Source organism: Hippichthys cyanospilos, chromosome 15 (assembly GCF_059441005.1).
Source record: "Hippichthys cyanospilos isolate Australia breed blue-spotted pipefish chromosome 15, RoL_Hcya_1.0, whole genome shotgun sequence".
Lineage (NCBI taxonomy): Eukaryota > Metazoa > Chordata > Actinopteri > Syngnathiformes > Syngnathidae > Hippichthys > Hippichthys cyanospilos.
In genome coordinates, this window is record NC_142383.1 from 14,404,140 (window position 1) to 14,425,000 (window position 20,861).

The 20,861-nt window shown below is 40.8% G+C and overlaps 1 protein-coding gene across 1 annotated transcript; it reads right to left on the bottom strand.

The window, feature by feature from the left end:
- Positions 1–3,733: 3,733 nt before the first annotated feature.
- Positions 3,734–18,289, bottom strand: fubp3 (far upstream element (FUSE) binding protein 3). Its single transcript, XM_088435646.1, has 19 exons — positions 18,140–18,289; positions 15,957–16,068; positions 14,475–14,508; positions 14,332–14,381; positions 14,124–14,195; positions 13,552–13,609; positions 13,243–13,405; positions 13,063–13,161; positions 12,814–12,918; positions 12,381–12,483; positions 12,150–12,250; positions 11,335–11,464; positions 7,324–7,484; positions 7,011–7,084; positions 6,855–6,931; positions 6,293–6,349; positions 5,986–6,039; positions 5,767–5,894; positions 3,734–5,312 (listed from the first exon to the last, which is right to left on the bottom strand). The coding sequence occupies exons 1-19, from the start codon at positions 18,230–18,232 to the stop codon at positions 5,304–5,306; spliced, it is 1,680 nt and encodes a 559-aa protein (XP_088291772.1). The 5' UTR covers positions 18,233–18,289; the 3' UTR covers positions 3,734–5,303.
- Positions 18,290–20,861: the final 2,572 nt, after the last annotated feature.

Sequence of the window (20,861 nt, forward strand, 5' to 3'; positions counted from 1 at the left end):
AAGTGTCGCAAATCAATCTTTCATGGGGGCTTTTGAGGGCAATTTGACATCCATGCACGCCTCTTTTCACTGCAGCAGCTACAAGGAGGATTGGGAGAAAAATGGGAATTTTTTTTAAAGGGGGGGGGGGTATGGAGGTATAGATGGCAAGTAGATCCAAAAAAGAGGCAAGGTGAGTGACAGGGCACGTAAAAAGATTACTGCGCAAACAGCTGCTTTTTTATGAGCCTTCCCTTTTTTTCCCAGATGAAATTTGCCCCCCCCCCTCTAGTCTCTTTCTCATCTAGATTGATTTACATTGATGGCATTCATCTGAAAAAAAAAAAAAATCAGGGCGGGGCCCGGCTCTTTATTAAAGAGGAATTAAAGGGCCTGAATTGAGCTCAGGCATGGATTTGATTTGCTTATATATGCATTAACCTCGGCTGCTGGTCATGTCATCCCCCCGCTCAGGCGGTCCCATTGTCGAGAGGGGGGGGCTTTTCTCCCGGCCATTTAAAGCCTATCAATTTCGTGTGGATGATTGACAATTATTGCACAAAGACGCGCGCTAATTGTCGCGTTTCAAAGAGCCGCTGGGAAAGCTATCAAAGAGAAGATGGAGAGTGGAGCGGGATAAATGCGCATTTGCTCTCCTATTAGAACAACAAAACGTGTTGGAATACATTAGAATACGTATTCAGTGAATAATTATATATCGTGCATGCGTGCACAAATCTAACGAAGCGTGTACAAAAACGTACGCTAATTACATTGTCAATTATAAAACTGAATTATAAGAGCTATTATTTTTAACGGAAATAGCTGGCACTATATAACATGATGAAGATAAGAGCTAATATTAGCTATGTTATCCACTGTCACAAGTTGTTGGCTCAACAAAAAAAATATTTTGGGGCATATTATCGTACATAAACATTCTTATAAAGAAAGTACATTTTACAGACAGTCGAGGGCCAGATTTCACCAACTGACTCCTTTTAAAACCACACCATCCTTCTCACTACAAAATGTAATATCAACAACGGCCAGAGGCGGCGCCAAAAACAAAGATCAAGCCAAACAAAGCACAAATAAATTAACTGTTAAATTAAATCGGTTCCAAAACATTATTTCTGGTGCGGCCCATGCAACCGGAACCAGTTGATCCACGGACTGGTACCGGGCCGCGGACAGGTGGTTGGGAACCACTGCTTTAGGTAATTAATTGTAATTAAAATTACATTCTATAGTACTAAATTATTTTATGTAATTGAGCAGGCGAAATGTTGATGTTTTAAACTTCCTCAGTTACTCAATTAAAAACGTAGTGGTGCTTTAATTAATTTAGTACCAAATATATTTTTGACCCCTCTTTAGCCAATAATAATTGGTAAAAATATGAACAAGTACCTGGAACGAATGTCTGGACTCTTAAAAAAAAAAAAGTAAAAAGAAAGTAAGTAAAAAGTAACTCTATACTTTGGGATTGATCACACTGATCTAACAAAAGTGTACAAAGCTCAACCACAAGATATCAAATTGCAGTCATTACCAAGAGACCAATAAAGAATTAGAAAAAGAAAAAAATACACACACACACACACACTTTAGTCAAACCTGCAAGAGAGACAAAAGCCACAGCACACACTCACTTGACAAGAGAGGCGTCATTAAAATGAGATTAAGCGTCTCAGTGTGCGCACCGCAGTTCAGATGGACTAATCTGATGCAAAGGTAAGGGCAGAGGTGTGCCCCCCTCCTGCCTGACCATTCTTCCCCTTGTCACCTCACACCTGCCTGCCGTCATATTGGGGTGGGAGGAAGCGGGTGTGTATACCGTATGGACGCATGTGAAATTGTCATGATGGGCAACACGTAAAAGCTTCATGGAAGAGCTGGAATTAAGTGATGGAAGCAAATTGCATTTCAATGCAAAGCTAGTAAATGGCAGATATTATACACTATGTATTTACTTATTGGTGTCAGGTGAGGATTTTTTTTTCACTTTAAATCTGTTTTTAAAAGGGAAAAATACAATAGCCAAAGAAGAAATGAAAATTAAGCTTTGCATTACAAAAACAGGATCATAAAAGTCGGGTAGAAAAAATACTGGTCATAGGAAGAAATGTCATCTTAGAATTAAATATTTATATTTATTTACAGTACGAGATCAAGAAATTCAAGATATTTATATATACATATAAATCTGAAATAATAAAACATACTGTTTTGATTAAAAATATTTTGTAAGAGGGGGAAAAAAAAAAATCAAAGCTATGAAAAAACACTGACTTCTAGGGTGTTCCCAAACTTTTGACCGGTACTTTTAAAAAGTATTTTTTCAAATGACCACATTCCCCTTCAAACCTCATTTAACGCTTGTCCTGTGATCTTTACATCAAAGGCATTTGAGGAACTGAAAGAAGACGGCAGGGAGCTGAAATTTCACCCAAATGGTGACAACTTCTCAAAGTTCAAAATGGTGCCATCTCTTGGCTAAAATATTGCAAGAATGACCCAAAAATGGTCAAAATACTACATAGGTTAGTCAATGAATATTTTGGGAATGGAAACAACAAAAAATACAGTCAATATCTGTAACTGTACAAGCTTATTAACTCATTCAATGCCAGGGACGAATTTTCACTTTTTTTTTTTTTTACTTGATACTTAAGTATCAATTTAATTCTTAAGTATCGGGAAATAAATGTCCTTAAAGTACTTAAGTATCAATTTAATACTTAATTATCAGGGATCTAATATTGGGACCAAAAATACTTCCGTGGCATTGAATGAATTAAAACAAAAAAGCGAATCATCACCTATCCAAATATTACGGAATTAAAACTAATTTTATTGTATCGTTTTTATTTAATTGCCTACTTTATTATTTGCTCGATTGTGGAACGTACTGCTCAGGGATGTGACCAGAATAAGAATTTCATTGTGTAGTTTTCCTATGCATACGACAATAAAAACTCTTGGGTCAACTTTGCACAGTCAACAATTACGTTTTTCTGAAGAAAAAAAAAAAAAGGCACGTAATGAGAAAAATAAGGTAGCTTACTCCTAACGTGGCAATTTCTTTCTTTTCAGCCCGGCCCTTATAGTCCCATTAGCTCGGAGATGATGTAGCAGACACGCAAACAATGAATTAATTTGAAGCGCAACAATGGAGGCTGCGCTCATTGAGGCTCTGGGAATGAGCCTGGAACAAGAACGTTATTAGCCGGACACAATGAACCACCGGGTCATTAGTGTCCTTGGGGAAAAGAGGAAGAGGATCAAAATCAAGGCTCGGATTTGGAAACAGCTGCAGTGTATCAATGCAGGGGCCGGGACGGGGCCCGGCGCGGCGCGGCCCCCCTGCCGGGGCCAAACCTTCCCTAGTACAGCGGGAGGGGGCGGACGGGGAGGAACATGTCACTTATTATTAGGGCCCCGAGGACCAGGCGGCGGGCAATCTTGAAATTGCTTTTTAAGATGATTCTTCCGCTTTTCGCGGGGTCTCTAAATAGCGGACAACAAAACGGCGAGAATATTTCACGTAACAAAACTCAATCACTGGAAAGTTAAAAGTGTGCGTAAACTTAAAAGGATGGAAGAAATGACAATGGAAGTCGGCCATTTTTGACAATTTCGGTCACAAAGAAAAAAAAATGCCAACAAGGATTGATAGATTTTTGAAGATTTGTTGATATGACGTGCAATGTGTTAAGAGCGAGAATTAAAATTCAAGTCAACCACAAGAGAGGCTTGCGGAAAATTTATTATGACTTTTGAGAACTGTCAACAGGCTATATAGAAAATAGATTTTCTGCTAATAAAACATACAGTCGGCCTATCATGGTTGTATTTACACAATAGAACTCTCAGGCGTCAAAAACAAAAAACAGCTTGTATAACAATACACAATGAAGGTAGTCTGGATGTTTTTTTTTTAATACACGGTTAACTGTACACCAAAAGTAAACCCACCATAATTAGACTTTTTTTTTTCTTCTCCAAATTATATATCCCTTTTCATTAAGAAATGACGTTAATACAAGAATCGGTTTCTCCATGATGACGTGTCATCGCTGATACTTTTATATTAGATCACACAACAAAGAAATAAAAAAATAATTAAAAAGTTATTAGCATCGGACAGAAGCAGGAGGTACCGAAGGAGAGCGTAAATTCTTTTTTTTTTTTTCTTTTTCGATCATAACACTTCTTAAAACATAACAAAAACCAATCAATCATCGCACAGGTAGAAGGAAACAAAGAGGCTTAGCAGTCTTGAACACACACGTGCGATACATAACCCTAAAACTAAACAAACAACATATTTCCTCTTCATAAGATGCAACATCCAATTTCAATCACATTCACAATCTTGGAGCAGTATAAGAAAATAAGAACCGAGAAAAAAAAAAAAAAAAAAAAAAGGAGGGACAATTTTCCTACAATACTGGTGACAAGGAAAGCTTTTTCTATATGAAACAATTTTTAAATTAACAGTCAAATATCTGAGCATATATATTTATATATATACACACTTTTACAAGGTAGCAAAGGCAAACATCCCTCTAAGTCTTATATAATCAAATCCGTGTAATAAATTATCCTCCAAAGAGAGAGAGAGAAAAAAGAAAACATCATAAAACTACAAGTTAAAAGTCGGTCAAAAATATTCGAGAAGCCATCTTTGTATATCAAACGTGAAATAAGATATTGCACCTTTTTTCCCCGCGTGTGTGTGTGTGATCCGATACAATAAAATGACAATGAATGAAACGACAGCATACAACGCACAATTAAATTAGAACTATTGCTTTTTTTTTCTCTTCGCTTTAAACCATGTAACAAAAAACACATTCTGCTGTAACAAAACATCACAGTTTCATTTCACTGAATTATGTAAAAATAACAGAACCATCGCAAGACGCTCTTTAGTGACAAAAAAAAAAAAAAAAAGGTATTCAAGACTGCTAAGCGGAATCAATGGTGCCGCGAGAAACGGATCATATATAAGTATTGCCTCTGAAATGTTTCACACGCGCTTATTTTGGCGACAAAAATCAACAAAAAAAAAAATGGATCCCAGATAACACGCTCTATTCAAAATAACAGTGTACACAAGCATTTAGTAACAAATAAAGGTTCTGCTGATTACAAATATATTTTTGTCATAATATCATTCTACAGCTAGTGTTTCCCACTAAGAAAAGTCTTCAAGGCGCTGCGAGTCTAAAAAAAACAAAAACAAAACAAAAAAACAACAAAAAAAGAGAAACGAAAAAAGGGGGCCATCTTGATCCTCTGCAACGAGACCTTCTCTAGTGATCCTGAGGGACAACACACAAACACGCAATGTAGTGGTTCACTGAGCAGATATTATTTGTAGTTTTTATATATTCTACTGAAAACTCAAATCGAATATTCAGATAAAAACATGAGCAAAGACCAAAAAACACCACTTAATGATGTTTTTTTAAAAAATATAGAATCATAATTCTTTCCTACTTCAAATATCTCGCCATAAACTTTGGTCAATTAGACTAATTTGCCAGCTGAAGATGCCCACTTGAGTCAGCCTGGTTTGTCAAAAAGTGATCAGTAGGAACGGCAACTGTCAGGCTGTCGGCATCAAAATGTGCAGTCATTTATGTCGCTCACGCCAGCCTATATAGAGCACTCAAGCACTTCAAAAATAAAAGCCAAGGCATTCCTGTCCATATATTAATTTCGGAGAAATCTATGACCATTTTTATTCTTTCAATATTTGCTTGAGCGTCTCACCTGTAGGCCCGGGGCTTGAGTCTGCTGGGCGCCCTGGTTGAAGTAGGCCATGGGCTGCCTGTAAAAGTCCACCCAGGCATTGAAGTCTGAAGTGGAAGCCTGCTGAGAGCCAGGAGTTGAAGTTTGCCCTGACATCAAAAAAAAAAAAAAAAAAAAATACAGATGAAGAAACTGAGAAGATGCGGATATGTGTGCGTAATCTACGCTAACTTAACTGACCCCAAGCTTTGTTGTACTCTGGAGGGGCGCTCTGGCCTTGTTGGCCTTGCTGACCTGCAAAAGACAAAAACTAACTTAAATCGAGCCTGGAGTTCATGTCAGACATTTTTAGATTCTTCTTTATAGTAACGCTAGGGAGGAGAAAAACAAACCAAAAAAAATTGCTCACTCGGGCTCCACAATTAATGACTCCAAATTAAGTTGATTGATAATAGTGGAAACTACTGGTTTTCGAGTCAACCAAACTGATCATGGAGATGTCGATGACAATGCGTGTGTTGGGGAAAAGTGGCGTTGGCGCGCTTGCCTAGCTTTTTGTAATACTGCTCCCAGTCCATCTGGCCCGTCTGGGATCCATTGTGACCTGAAAGCAGACAGATAACGCGCTCAGCTCCGCACGTGCAATTCTCTATCCCGATCATTTCCATGGAGGCTTCATTCAAAGCGCGTCTGCACAGGAAAGACGTGGTTACCACCGTCATCATCATCATCATGTCTCCAAACCTCCGATTGCAATAAAGACACTTTTCTTTTCCCGTCATTTTGAGACCTGACAATTTGGCTCCAGCTGTGAGAATTCTGTGTGGTCACATGATCGAAGCCTAGTGGCCGAACTTTTTTTTTTTTTTTTATAGATTACAAAAACGTCACAATATCTCAGTTAGATGAAGATCCTTTTTTTGTAATAATTAAATATATTTTGGGCCAATAAATTGAAATTTGTTATTTTTCTCATCTAACAGGCACAATATAGATAAAATAATGTGTGCAAGTCACAACATCTCAGCAAGCTGAAGATACATTATTCCGAGTAAATACACATTTTTTGCCCTAATAAATTGAAATGAGATATTTTTCTGGTCACTCACTATGGTCCTGCTGGCCAGGAGGCTGCCAGATCTGGAAAGTAGTTCCCCATCCTCCAGTCATGAACGTTTGAGGGCCACTGCGAGAAGATGAGTCGAGTTAACCGCACGTTTCGACCAACGCCGCCGATAAAAGAAAGAATAAAAAGTTGACTTTACTGTTGAGGAGGAGTGGCCGCTCCTTGGTTGTAGGGATTCATGCCAAAGCCGGCGTTTCCTCCCATGCCGGGAGCCTGCAGCGTAGAGAGTGAGACCACACTTGTGTTGAAAAAGGAAGCCAACAGACAAGGTCAAAGGGCACGGCCAGGCGCTGATGCACTCCATTAAGTCCATTTGATGGATTCTTGGTGTGTAACCTCTGGTGTCATCCCTGTGACTATGCAACAGCCCGCCCCCCCTCCACACACACACCCTCACAGCGGCGACATGTGCGCTCATGAATATTGGGGAAGACAAAAGCGGGACCACCAACCCCAATTCTCTCGTCGATCAGCTGGCGAGCCTTTTCCAATTGCTGCGGGGTGCCTCGGATGGAGAAGATGCGCACGTTGGGGTCGGTGTTGGGCGGCGGGTTTCTCTGGAGCTCCACGTGGGCACGAGACTGCTCTTTGATGTTCTTGATGGTCTCGCCGCCTGCCGAAGCGACAGACATCTTAAGCGCCTGATTTTTAACGTTTCTTCGAGAAGACTTTAAGACTTTGCACGCTTTGATGTCGACAGCCTGACAGTTGCCATTCCCACTGATCACTTTTTAAACAAACCATTCCGATTTAAATGTGCCGTTTCAGATGGCAAATTTGTCTCTGACCAGAATTTATGGGGAGAGATTTGAAGGAGGAGAAGTAGTGTGCTGCTTTTTTTTAATTTAAGTAAAAAAGCTGGGTCATTCATAATAGAAAGCAAATGTGTTATTGGATGTTGTGTGTTTTTGTTTTTCACCAAGCAGAAAAAAAGTCAAACGCTCGATTTGATTCAAAATCTCCGTTGGATATCCGAAAAAAAAAAAAAAAAAATATCTGATAGCTTAAGCCCTACAGGCAACAGTAGTTGAATCAACTACACATTAAAGGAAAAGTGCAGAAAGCTAACGTCCTTGTATTCACTGCGTGCGGAACATTCCAGCTGCTGCTTGGCATTAAGAGTGAAAAGGCAGTGCTCCATAATTATTTCTCTCAGTTGGATGCGTGGTTCATGTTCTTAAAGCAATTGATTCATTTATTTTTATTATTTTTCACAAGCTGCGTGGGAGTCATGCCAAAATGAGTTAGCTAACAAGCCATTGCCTTAGGTTTTAGGCTAGAGCTAAGACAAAGCTCGCTTTTATTGGGGTATCCTGGACAACTGCATAATAAACAACGACAAACGTAATGGTTTGATTTACCCAAAAATGAATCGAGTGCAAAACGTTCAGACAATAATACAAACTGATTTTCTTTACAATTTTTTAAATTGTCACCGCCCCCAATTAATTAAAAAAAAAAGTTCCGCAATAATTCCTATACATTTAACAGATTGATGTTCTTCAAAGCAGTTTAGAAAGGGAAAAACCCTGCATAGGATGAGAAAGCTTCAAATCGGAATCAAGATTAATTTGGAATGAAATCTAATATAGAGCCTACATATTGTTTCACGTGAATGTTAAAAATCGCCATATGGAACGTGCAGCTTGAAATGTTTATGCAAACAAAACAAAAAAACATATGGGCACTGAATAGGAACTGGGCACTTGAAAACGGCAGCTCAAATCCCGCCTTTGTGGACGGCCACGTGAGAAGAGACGTTCCGCGGCGTCCCTGGCATCGTGTCGGGTCACATGACAGAAGGATGTGCGCAGTGACGCTACCTTACGACAACTGCCATGCGTCCCACCACTTTCCTTCCATTATGTGGTAACATCCGTGCAAATCGGGAAACAAAAGAGGGACATCTCTTGCCCCCCCCCCCCCCCCCCCCGCGGCATCAGATGCCAGCTTCCCGACGAGTGGGGAGAGCAATTACACCAGCGGGGAGAAATGAAACATAGCCAGCAGGAGAAAGGGGCCAAAATTAAAGCGTATCCTCCTCCCGGGATATCGTTTGTCTCTTTTCGCCTTTTCTTTCTTGACTTGGTGTTGTCCTGTGATGAGAGCAAGGGAGTGAATGAACGTGGGGGTGTGTGTGTGTGTGTGTGTGGGGGGGGGGGGGGGCAAACAACCGCCACCACCCTTTTTCGCGCTCCCCTCCGCATCTGAACCGAAGGCTGCTTCCCCGGGGCGGGCGGGACGGGGACACCGGGGCCATCCCGACATCAATTACACGTTTGTTCGCTCGCGGCTGACACTCGGATGACCCGGGCCGACCCCGGCGTGAAAACGCTCATCAAAAAGTTCTCCTCCTCCCAGAGTCTTTTTCCTGCAGCGCCGACAGACTGCGCATGGGCCATTAAGGCATTGTCAGGCAAATGAAACTTCTGCCTTAATGAAGCCATTATGAGCTCTCTCAGTCAGACGGCAGAGAGCGATGAAGAGGCCGACTATTCATTTCATGGACTGGCCTGGAGTCAGCGCAGATAATACGGGTCTTATTAATGAGACTGGTTTAGCGCGCCGCAAGAAAGGCAAGCACACAAAAGTGCAACTGGTGACGCTATTCAGAGGGTCTGGTTAGCGGCTGGTGCTGCACGGGTGGGGTTGGGGGTTCACGCCCATATTTTGGGAGCTGCTGCTAAATTGTTCTTAAAGACCCTGTGATGTGAATTGAAAGATCTGGAGCGTAATAAATGATACACGTTTGAACATCATTGTTGAAAACACGCAAAGGCCGAGTGTGCACGCAGTACACTATATATAATTGAATCAATATAGCATGTAACTTTTTCCAACATTTTAGTTTTGTGATGTTACGTTATAACAAAACAGCTTATAAGAGTTGGAAATGGATATGTGTTATTTGGTCTTCTGTGTTGAAGAGGCCACACCAACAACATTTAAAATTTAAAAGTGGTAATAACACTTCTGTGGCGTGTGAAATTTATAAGACCTTTATTTTCACTTCCCATGAACTTTAGCTTTGAATGCTTTAGGGGTTGAATGCTGTATGAGTCATAACCAAGGCAGAATGACAGGTTAATTTTTGTGATAAATTTAACTCCCAGTAAGAATTTTTTGGCATGGTTTCTAATTTCCGGAAAAAAAAAAAAAAAAAAAAAAGAAGCAATCATTCAACTAAAAAAAATGTGAGTATTTTGCACATTCACTCACTGTTTTAGAATTTAAAAAGTAATTACAAATCTAAGTTATGATTTATATAACGCCTTTTACTTTTTTACTAACGCCTTTTAGCTAAGGACACAAAATAACTGTTGAGTAAATAAAATGTATATGTGCCTGTGTATATATAAAAAAAAAAAAACACTTCTTCATGAGCCTTTACATTAGTGACAGTGGTTAGTTGGTGGCATGTTGAGGTTCATGTCTCTCACACACAAATAAGAAGCTTCTCTGTGATTGTGAGTCAATCCAGAATTGCCAGAATTTAAGCTTTGCGCATCCACTCGTTAGCTTCATAGAGCACACTTGTGTGATTAGGTGAATAAAACAGAAAGGAACATTCAATTTGGGAGGAAAACGGCAATGAATTTAAGCCTGTTTTAATGTGGGAGCAGGTTGGTGGGTGGCTTGATTCATCAAGTGGCGTTGTGCGACTGTGTGTGTGTATCGGGGGTCAAAAGCAGGGGGCAGCGGGCTACATATGGCATCGTAAAGATATTAATCACCGCACCCTTTAAGGGTCGGCTGACAGCACCCAGACCCACCGCCATCTCGACCATATTGACCCACTTCATATGCTAATGCGGTGAGGGGGGGTGCAACGCCCAGGTTTATTTGTTTCCCTTGGCCCGCTACATGCACAAAAGCCACTTGACATTTCTATTGCCATGTTTTTATTTTTGGTAAAGAGGCCCCCCCCCCCACACACACACACACCTCTTTCAACCATCGCGGCACGCACACACACAGCAAAAGAAATACACGTGCATGCGCGCACACACAGAAGCTTACTTCCAATGCAATGGTCAATGACTTTTAAATAGCTGGCAATAGAGTGGGCATGAATAGCCAATAAGCTAATTCCTCCTATTCATTGCCTCGCTGCACTCTATCGGGCTGAAAGAGGCTCATTAGATGCCAGGCGGCCTTCCACATGATTGAGGGCTGTTATTATGCACCTTGAACAATTAATGTCACATTACACGCATTATCCCCATCATTAAGCCCTTAGTGAGGCCAATGAATACCACTTGTGCTATATACATGAGGCCTGTGGGGGGGTGGTCACTCGCCCCTCGTTGGTTTCGCTCAAGGGCAGAGCGGCGCTTATTTAAAGGCAGGTGGGCGGGGGCGAGGCAATCTGTTGCGTTGGGGGTACTCGCCACACGGTGATGAACTATGCTCATAAAGAGCGCTTCTAACACTCGCAACGCAGACTTAAAACAGCTTTTTACCTTTGCCGATCACCAGGCCGCACTTGTCGGCGGGTACGGCATACGTCACTTCCTGTAGCCCCCCGGGACCTCCGCCCATGTTACAGTCACTTCGGCTGCGGCGACCCATCACCCCGAAGCCATCTCGCTCCTGATGAAGAAAAAGCCACAACTCAACAAGGGCTGAAAAAACAGAAAAGGGACCTGACAGCAGAGTTCCTTTCATATGGCGACAACGTAGAGAAAAAGTGGATGTTCTCTGAGCTAGTTACTGTATCGGTCACTGAAATATGCAAACTCAACAGCCACGTCATAATTAGTGATTCAGTGAATCTGCACAAACTAGTTCCTATTGTGATGTTTATCTTCAAAAAACGTCAACACAGAAGTGAACAGAGGAGCACTGGTATTTGTTTTTTCTTTCATGTTTGTTTTTTAAAGTAATTTTTTCAATAAAACAAAAGATTTTTCATTTTTTGTCTGTTTTTTTTAATCGTTTCAACTTAACTATGATTGCAAACCAAGGAGCGCTCGATATGAAGAGCATTTTAATGTGTCAAAAAAAAGACTTAACACTGATGTGGCTAACTGCAGCTCCTTGTTTTTATTTTGGATAAGTGCTATACACTTATGTTTGTTGTCATTCATTCAATAAATGTCTGAAAATGCATCTACAAGCGTGTCTCCTTTTTACACGCAAAAAAGTGGCGACATGTGACTTGAAAAAAGAAGCAATCATTTGTGTAACTTGAAACAATCTTTTTCTACACTGCTGTAAACCAAAGACCCCAATATTTGCTTTATGAAGTCATCCCAAAACTGAACACAAAGTGTACCTGGGCAGTTTGAACCAGCTCATTGATGAGATGCACAGCGTGGTGGCAGTGGTCAGGCTGGCCCATCACCTGGGCAACGCGGTCTGGGCTGACTCCATCATCTGAAAGGTTAAAGGACACGCAAAGTCAGACCAAAAAGACTAACTATTCTGTGAGGCTTTACAAAAGGAGCAGATGCCCACTCAAAGTAAAATCCCAACGCATCACATTTGAAATGATAAATGGTCTTACCTTGTTTGAACTGGATCCTGACCCCAGCGTCAGTCTGAATCTTCTTGATCATCTCTCCGTTCCTGCCTATGATGATGCCGACAGCAAATCGGGGCACAACCACCTGATGGAGTGGGAGGAAATGCAAACAGTCATCTCACGTTTCTACAGTGAATTCAAAAAGTGAAACAGATTTATTAATATAAATCCATTTGCAAAAGGTCCATTTCTAAATTAGGTATTTTGGTTGTTCATGCAATACTCATTTCTTCATTTGAAGAATTTTGAATTATCTGCAATAATCATCAATGATTAAAAAAATAAAGACATTTCTATCTAATAAGTTGAATGACTGAAAACAAATCAAATTGATTATCAATGATATACAATCCACATTGCAAAAATAAATAAACTGGTGCATCATTTCTTTTTAAAACGCAGACGATCATCTTACATCCAGACTGCTTCCGCCCATTTTGGATCCAAAGTCGGCCCTGCCCACCCGAAAATCTCCTTGGTCCTTATCCCTGATTAGCTTGACTACAAGTTCACGTGCTTGCTGAAAGGAGGAGGAAAAAAAAAATTCATAAAAATAATATTTGAAACTTCTTCTTGTGTTCCTTGGTTTACAATCAAGCTCTGTCGGCCAATCACCATGGTGCTGGTTTATCTTAACTTCCCAAAAATACCAATCAGGACCAACCTGAACTTTATGTGGGTCTCCAGTTATTCTCAAGGGCTTGTCAGCCCCAGTAGGCATTGGGTCATCCTGAATCATAATCATTTGCACTCCCGTTCTTTCCTATATAGGAAGTGGGGGCACATTCAGATGGGCGTAATATGAGCGTACATAAGTCTAGCTCAAATGTGGAAGCATCCTGACCTGCAGATGTTTGATGGTCTCCCCTCCCTTGCCAATCACCAGGCCCACTTTGTTGGCCGGGATGAGCATCTGCTGGATGGCACCGTTGCCGTCCATCTCGCAGTGAAAGCCCGGACCGTAGCGACACTGCTCCACAATTTCATTCAGCAACCTCTTGGCCTGCCTGAGTGGAGAAAGTGCTGCCTTAGTTACGCTTTACTGTGCCTTTTTCGCCTAAACACATTTGTTCATTGTCTCAGGGGGGGGGACGACAATGGACACACGTTCACAGTTGTGAAGTCAAGCAGTAAAAGTGACGGGAGGACTCACTCGATGTTCTCAGGACTGCCGGTCAGCGTGCAGGGTCGGTCCAACATGCCTCCACTGTCTGCGGGAAAGCCAAAACGCAAACACGTCACAACCACACAGCGAAACTGATTTGAAGCATTATGGAAAACTGATTCATAATTGCTTGAATACAAATCATCTGTGTACAAATGCCTGCTAACCCATCAGGTTGTGAAATTACACAGATAAATAATCTTTTGATTTTTTTCTGTACATTTCTGTACTCGAGATTAGGGGAAATGACCACACAGCTCACGTGCTAGTCACCTGAGCTGTGGTCCTTTGCTGACCATTGAACACAGGTGATGCCAATTTCATGTGACAGCAAGTTTTTAAAACTATTAATTGTATATGAAAACCCATTCAGCCATTAAATTAACTCATTCAAATCCAAAGACGTATTTATACGTCCAGACCGATTCCAAGGTAATTATTTACAGATTTATCTAATCATTTTTGGAATATTAGTGTCGAGTTTGGGAATGGTTGGTATACACTTAGTTAATCACAGACCCCTGAACGCGTGAACCAACGTGTTTGAAAGATGAACTCACCCGACGCTATCTGGATCTTACAGCCAGATTCCATCTGGATTCTTGAAATCTGCTCTCCTCCTTTTCCAATGACTGATTGGAAATGAGAAGAAAGAGTTTTCTTTTTAAAATGTAGACGCAGTGACCCAAGAGCTGAGCACAACGTCAATACTGATGATTACAGGCGAAACATTGGGCGGCGACTGTAATGAACTCAAAGCCCACTTACTGAATCCCACCATTTTATCAGGCACTTTGAAGTCTTCTGTCGTGAGAGCCCTGTGAGATTATGACACGATCAATATTGTCTTTGAACGGGGAAAATACACACACAAAAAAATGAGCTTCGGGCTGAGAGGATGCTCTGCTCACCTTTGATGTACCATTGCACCGAGATGGTTGCCTACTGTGAAAAGCACAAAACAGGACGGCGGTTAGCATGCGAGAAATGACTCAGGAAAAAGAACAAAAGTTGCACAGATATCCAATCAAGTGGATAAACGAGGAAGAGCCATTTCGGATGCCGCCGCCAATCGACTAGCTCGTCGCCTGACTCGCAGCGGGATGGAAATGGGGTGCGCCGAAAAGAATTTCAATCAAAAAGACAGATTTGGCAGCCGGGTCAGTCGGATTGAATGTTGACAGGTAGCAGTGAGCAAGGGTCCCGCAGGGGTCGGCGGAGGATGTGCCGTCATGGATGTGAACGCCCACATAGTAGCCGGTGTGGACAATTTTTATGCTGCTTTGCACTCATTTCACATCCTGTGGAAATGCATTGCACTTCACGCTTGACATAGGGACAGCTATGAATATAAATACAAACAGGGAGGGGATGTGTGAAATCCAGACAAGGAGGTGACTGAAATGAAGAATGTAAATGCCTTGGAAAGACTGAGAGTGACACAGTTATTTGACTTTTGCTGGATTTCCACTACATGCTTGAAGTGACAATTCAAGCTTCTTTGCTCGCATGGGGCACGATTGACGCGTCATCTCCCGCGTTACTGATATGCAGGTCGTTTTTCCACCCCCATATTTAAAAGGTAGTTTGGGCCAGTCTCAAGCCAATTACATACACTGTTCACAATAAGTTACATTGGTATAGTTCAGTCACTTCCCGCATATTACTAACCAGAGCAAAAAGTCGCAAGGTGCGATACTTATGAAACAGGTGTAAAGTCATACTCCTTGCACTAAAGAATAAAACTACAGGGCCTTCACAACATGTTCCTATTACGTTAAAAAAAAAAGATATGGAAGGACATAAATGCAATGGGAAAAACTTATGCGGGCGGATAAAAAGGCGGAACCATAATTGGCTTGTTGACAACAATGCAGGAACACTGGTTGACAAGCTGGCAAAACAACAGGCATGCTTTTGTAATGGAAATGCAGTTTGCGGCATATTCTTGAATTCTTTGTGAACAGTAAGGCTAAAAACCAACACAGAATGCTCAAGTCCTTCAATCCCTTAAACGTGGTCTGACGAGTCCACATTTGTCAACAAAGTCTTATGTGCCAGTCAGCCAATCCTCAGCCTATTTTTTCTGATTACGTCAAGTGGATTGTGGATACAGTGAATACAGGCATCCAATTGGACACGTAACGTGGTACAGGGAAGTTGAAAGCACAGACCACGAACGTGTTCATGTTTCGAGTGACATGGAGAAAAAAAAAATGCTTTTTGAGTAAAACAGCTCATTTCTTGGCAGCAAAACATCCAAGATAGCTCGACACTCGAGATAGATTTCCAAACGTGTTTCATCTGTCAGGCGAGAGGCCCAGTTGATGGTATTCAATATTATTTGTGAGATTGTGGGATAAAAAAAATAGCAATGACAAGACCAGACTTGCCTCCATTGTCCATCGTGCGTTTCTGGCCTCCAAAGCCATAGAGGGAGGGGTCGATGACTGGCGAGGAACTGTGAAGGTTTGGCATCTGCTCTCCTCCCATCTTGGCGGCCATCTGGAGGGAAATCACAGAAAAACAAGTTGTATGATAACAGTCTCTTAGACGTTTTAATTGAATTTAAAATTAATGTGAAACTGACGCATTGAATGCAAACAAGCCAATGGAAGCTAAACACATTTCACAATACGTATTTATGGATAGGCGGCATGGTGCAAGATTAGTTGGCACATCTGCCTTACTTGTGGAGGTCGTGAATTCGATTGACAATGACACGAGGTTACTTGCATGCAACTGCTGTAAATGGAAGACCTAAAGGTAAAAAGTTAAAATTGTCAAATAGCGGCTATTTGGCCAATTACTTTTGGCCAATGTTTGAAGGGCCATAATCAGCCAGCCGATTAATCGATCGGGCTCGAGTTTGAGCTGACCATTATTTCATAAATCTCCACCTCCAATTTAATGCGAAACTATTTTATGAGGCCTGTTTGTTTGTGTTGAGCAAGCTTTCTGACCACAATAACCATCTGAAAATGGAACAATTTATAACAGACTGTAACAAAAACCGGTCACATCTAAATGTCAACCTTAATTGTCTTTGTATTAAGACATTAATGGCTGTCTCATAAATGGAACTCATACAACCAGATTAATCTTTTACGCATTCAATCTTAAAAACATATTTCAAAGATTGTTTATTTATTTATTATTTAAAGACTCCAATCACTGAATCCTAGGTACTGTTACATATTTTCCTTGAGTGTTTTGCGAAAAAAAGACTAAGAGCAGCTGGTGTATTAAAAATTAAGTACTTAAGTACTGTAGTAATGGATTGCTTCACGTAATCAAATATTTTAGGTATTAAACCACTAAAGCAATCAGTTGAGTTAGTTACTTTAGTACCTCACGTAATCAATTACTTAAACGTATGAAATAATTATTGATTTTAATACATACTTTATTGCTTCATTTAATACCAGCCATTTTGGACACTCTTTGAGCCAAACACTTGAAAACAATGAGCATATAAAGGAGAGTTTGGGATTGAACGTCTGGACTTTTAAAAAACATAAAAATAGGTCTTTAAAATTGAATGAGTTCATGAATGTGTCTGGTAAATCTGCGAAATAAGTCGATATTGAAACTACACTCACATAACTGCCATGTCGACCAAGTTAAAGCCTGGTGTGGACACTAGCAAGCGTCTTGCGAATGGAAAACAAAAATGTAGGTTGCTCGGCCTTATTGTATTTCACTGGCATTTGTCGTGGAAAAAATCCGAAGAGTGCAGCTTATGTGGGGCAGGTGACGTTACATGACATGGCCTAACTCCTAACAGATACCACCAAACACGCTAAGCTAGCTCAGCTTAGTTTAGCCTCTGTGTTAGCTCGCTAGCTTGTGTTTATCACCGCGAGAAAAGTGCGACTCGAGTCCGACAAATAAACGCCTTGTTCGGATAAAACGGGGACGTGTTTGGGGGGCGGCAGCTGCGGAGATTCTCAAGAGTTAGTGGGCAGAACGTGGGTTGTTTTCGGCTAGTGACCTAAGTGGGGCAGCGGTGGCTTTGCAACTCCGCGGTGAGCTAACTTTATGACAGCGTGTCAAGACATTCCGGCTAAAGTTGAGCTCCACTCGGAGGCTGTCAGGCACCGGGGCGGCCGGCTGGGTGAGCTCGGTGTCGCGGGGAGCTAACACGCTAAAGCTAACAGGCAACTTCTGTGTATGTGTAGTGAGGGAGTTGGGGGGGTTGACAACAGGTTGTCGACGTAACTTGGTCGAAAGTTGCGCTAACTCGAACTTCCAGCGTTCGGCGAGGCGTCGTCGCCTGGCGTGGGGGAACGAGTCGCCACCAGAAGGACGCCGACGACCCGCTTTGTCCGACGCGGTTAGCGGCGTAGTCAGGTCTCGGCTGTGCAACTCTTAATCTGTCGGCTCAGCTATGCTAACTCGGCTAGCGTTTGTTAGCATGCGAGCTAACGAGCTAGCTAGGTGCATGAGGAATGGTTTGGGGTTGACGGGGAGGGGGTGGTGGGTGAGGTGAGGGTCCCACGCGAGGCAAACTGTTGCCATCCTCCAACGCGTGCGTCTCTTTCGCGGAGGCTTCCCAACCGGAGCAGCTGTTTACCTGTCGCACCCGGCGTATCGTGTCTGCGAAGTCATCTTTCGTTCCGGGCTGAGCCACCGAGGCCTGTCCCTGAACCAGCTCCGCCATCATCATCACTCGCCTCGGCAGCTGAGAGGCTCACTTGAGGAGGGGAGGGGGCGGGGGGAGTCGAGCACATGTGCCAAGCCCAAGCTCCGAGAGCAGCGAAATGTCGCGAGAGGGACTGCAGTCTCAAATACAGGAAGAGAACAAACGAGAACTTTTTTTTTTTTTTTGCTTTGAACTTTATTTACACAAATAGGATCTCATTGACCATCACATGCTTACGGAAGTTGTATTATTTTTTTCAAGGACATTTTTATTTCGTTTTTGATTTTGCGATACATTAAGCAATTACATTTTTACCTGCACATCAGCTCTTCCTGTCAGCTTTATTTCTAAATAAAACCAGACAGGATTGGTAAATACTGTACTCAACAAGCTAAACATGGGAAAAATCTATACTGTACATACACTGAAAAAAAGTAAATATTCATTAAACTAGAGCCTTAATAATTTATATATGCGATAGCTTTGCATAGAAAACGAAAGTGAATCAACACAAACAAAAAAATAAAGTTTATGAAAACTATAAACATCCTAAATGTGTAAATGGTACTAATAAAAAAACTTACACATACTAAAAAAACAGTTATTTCCCTTTTGTTTTCTATTCAAAACTACTCATATTAAATAGTTAATAATTACAGGTTTTATTTATTGAATGATATGAATATGAATATTATTATTAATATTATTAATATTTATGAATATTTATTATTTAATACTTGATGTTTTGCCTCATTTTAATCCACTTTTTTTTTCGTTGTATAAAGGCAGCATTTTAGGCAAGTCACATATTTCACATCAAAATACACAACTTCAAGTGACCAAGAAATGATTTCAGTACGACAATATAATATGATAGTAATTATGAATCCCTATCCGGCATGAATCATAGACATGATACTTGTGGGCCATTTGAAAAAGTGTCAGAATAATAGTTACATGATTGCCTTTTCCCCTTCGCTGCACGTGAAAACATCTGTCGTGCACATCTGGAAAAAGCCAGCAGCCAGACAGAAGAAGAAACCCTGTGAAATTGCTGCAAATTTTCTCAAATCTTTTATGCAAAATAGTCTCACCGCTTCATAAATTGTATCCAAACCTCGGTGAGAAGCAGCACTGAGCAGTGTGTGGTCTGGAAGCTATACAGTAAGCCACACACTTGCAGCTAGGATTCACAAAAAAATAAATAAATCTTGAAATAACAAGTATTAAGTATTAAAAAGGCACTACAATTCATAATGATTGCACTCCTGTGAAACTATGATTTTGATTCTATTCTATTCATTGTTTATTTAAAATGAACTGCAGTTAAATGGCAATTAAAAAAAACACCCTATTCTATTTTATTCTATTGTACAAAACAAAGCAACTATATGAAAAGAAAAACAATTTCTAAAATAATCAAATCAAAAACAAAACTGAAAAAATTCAATGAGAAAATCTGCATTAAAAAGAAATGATTTACAAAAAGAGTACCAGTCAAAGGTTTGGACATACAAATGGTCTGAAACACATTAAGAGGTCAAAAAACTTAACGATTTACTCTTTAAAATACAAAACTGTGAACCGGAAACCATAAAAAGTCAAAAAACGATCATAAATCTGACTGCCAAATATCAAGATGTTCAAGGTTAGCTTTTTTTCCTTGTGCGTTTCCTGCATAATCTGGGGGATTTTCGTATCACTTTACAATCTAGTTGTTTCTAAACTTTTGACAGAACTTTACTTAAAAATGACCCCAAAAAAAATCACAAAGTAAAATACAAAAAAATATAATGAAAATACAATTAAAAAAAAGAAAATAACAAAGGTTTAAGTCCATTTTTTCAAGGGTAAAAATTACAATCAAAATACAGCTGCTGAAACGGCGTTCCGTCTTTTCCCACACAAGAAGATTGTTCACATTTCCATGTTTCCCATATCGATTTCTCCTCCACGTCAGCCTCTGGCCACTTCATCATATCCACAAGAGAACGGGAGCGACGGATTGGGAATCTACAGCTGTTCCCCCCACCACCCAAAATTAGCATGACTGAAGTATGATCCCGCTCACATATTGCTACCATGTGCTCTGCCATGTGGCGCAAGCTAGCTGGGAAACAAAATTTCAAGTTGAGCGCTGGAATTTTTTCCCGATCGTCTTTGCGTATTTCCAATTCTATTAAAGCAGGTGTGTGAGCTCCTGGAGTAAAAGAGTGTGTGTGACTGTGGGTCAAATAACACACACACACACACACACAATGCAACATTGGTCGTTCTTTCTTTTTTTTTTTTTCTTCCGCCCCCTCCTTCTCAATATGGAAGGAAGAGGCCACATGAAACTGTAATTGCTTGATAATTGTCAGCGCTCTGCAAAGGGCAGCCATTTCTAAAGGCAGGAAACATGAAATGGATAAGGTTTCACACCGAGATCTCACAGGTATATATTATTCACTCGCACTCCCTCCGACTGTTCATTTACACTTTATTTAGATATTCATGCAGATACTCTTATGTTTATTTTATGACAAATGACTCTATACATACATAGGTAGGTATATAATATGGTAGTGTTGTCAAGCAATTAAAAAAAAAAAAAAACAATAATCACACATTTTTCCACGATTAATCCCAAATAATTTCATTGTTTACTGTT

Excerpts from the sequence above, each read along its gene's own strand:
- fubp3 (XM_088435646.1), bottom strand. The coding sequence starts at position 18,232 with ATGATGATGGCGGAGCTGGTTCAGGGACAGGCCTCGGTGGCTCAGCCC. Across the intron at positions 12,484-12,813 it reads TGGGCGGAAGCAGTCTGGAT|GTGGTTGTGCCCCGATTTGC; the intron begins GTAAGATGATCG and ends CCACTCCATCAG. Across the intron at positions 7,485-11,334 it reads CGGCCTGGTGATCGGCAAAG|GCGGCGAGACCATCAAGAAC; the intron begins GTAAAAAGCTGT and ends TCGCTTCGGCAG.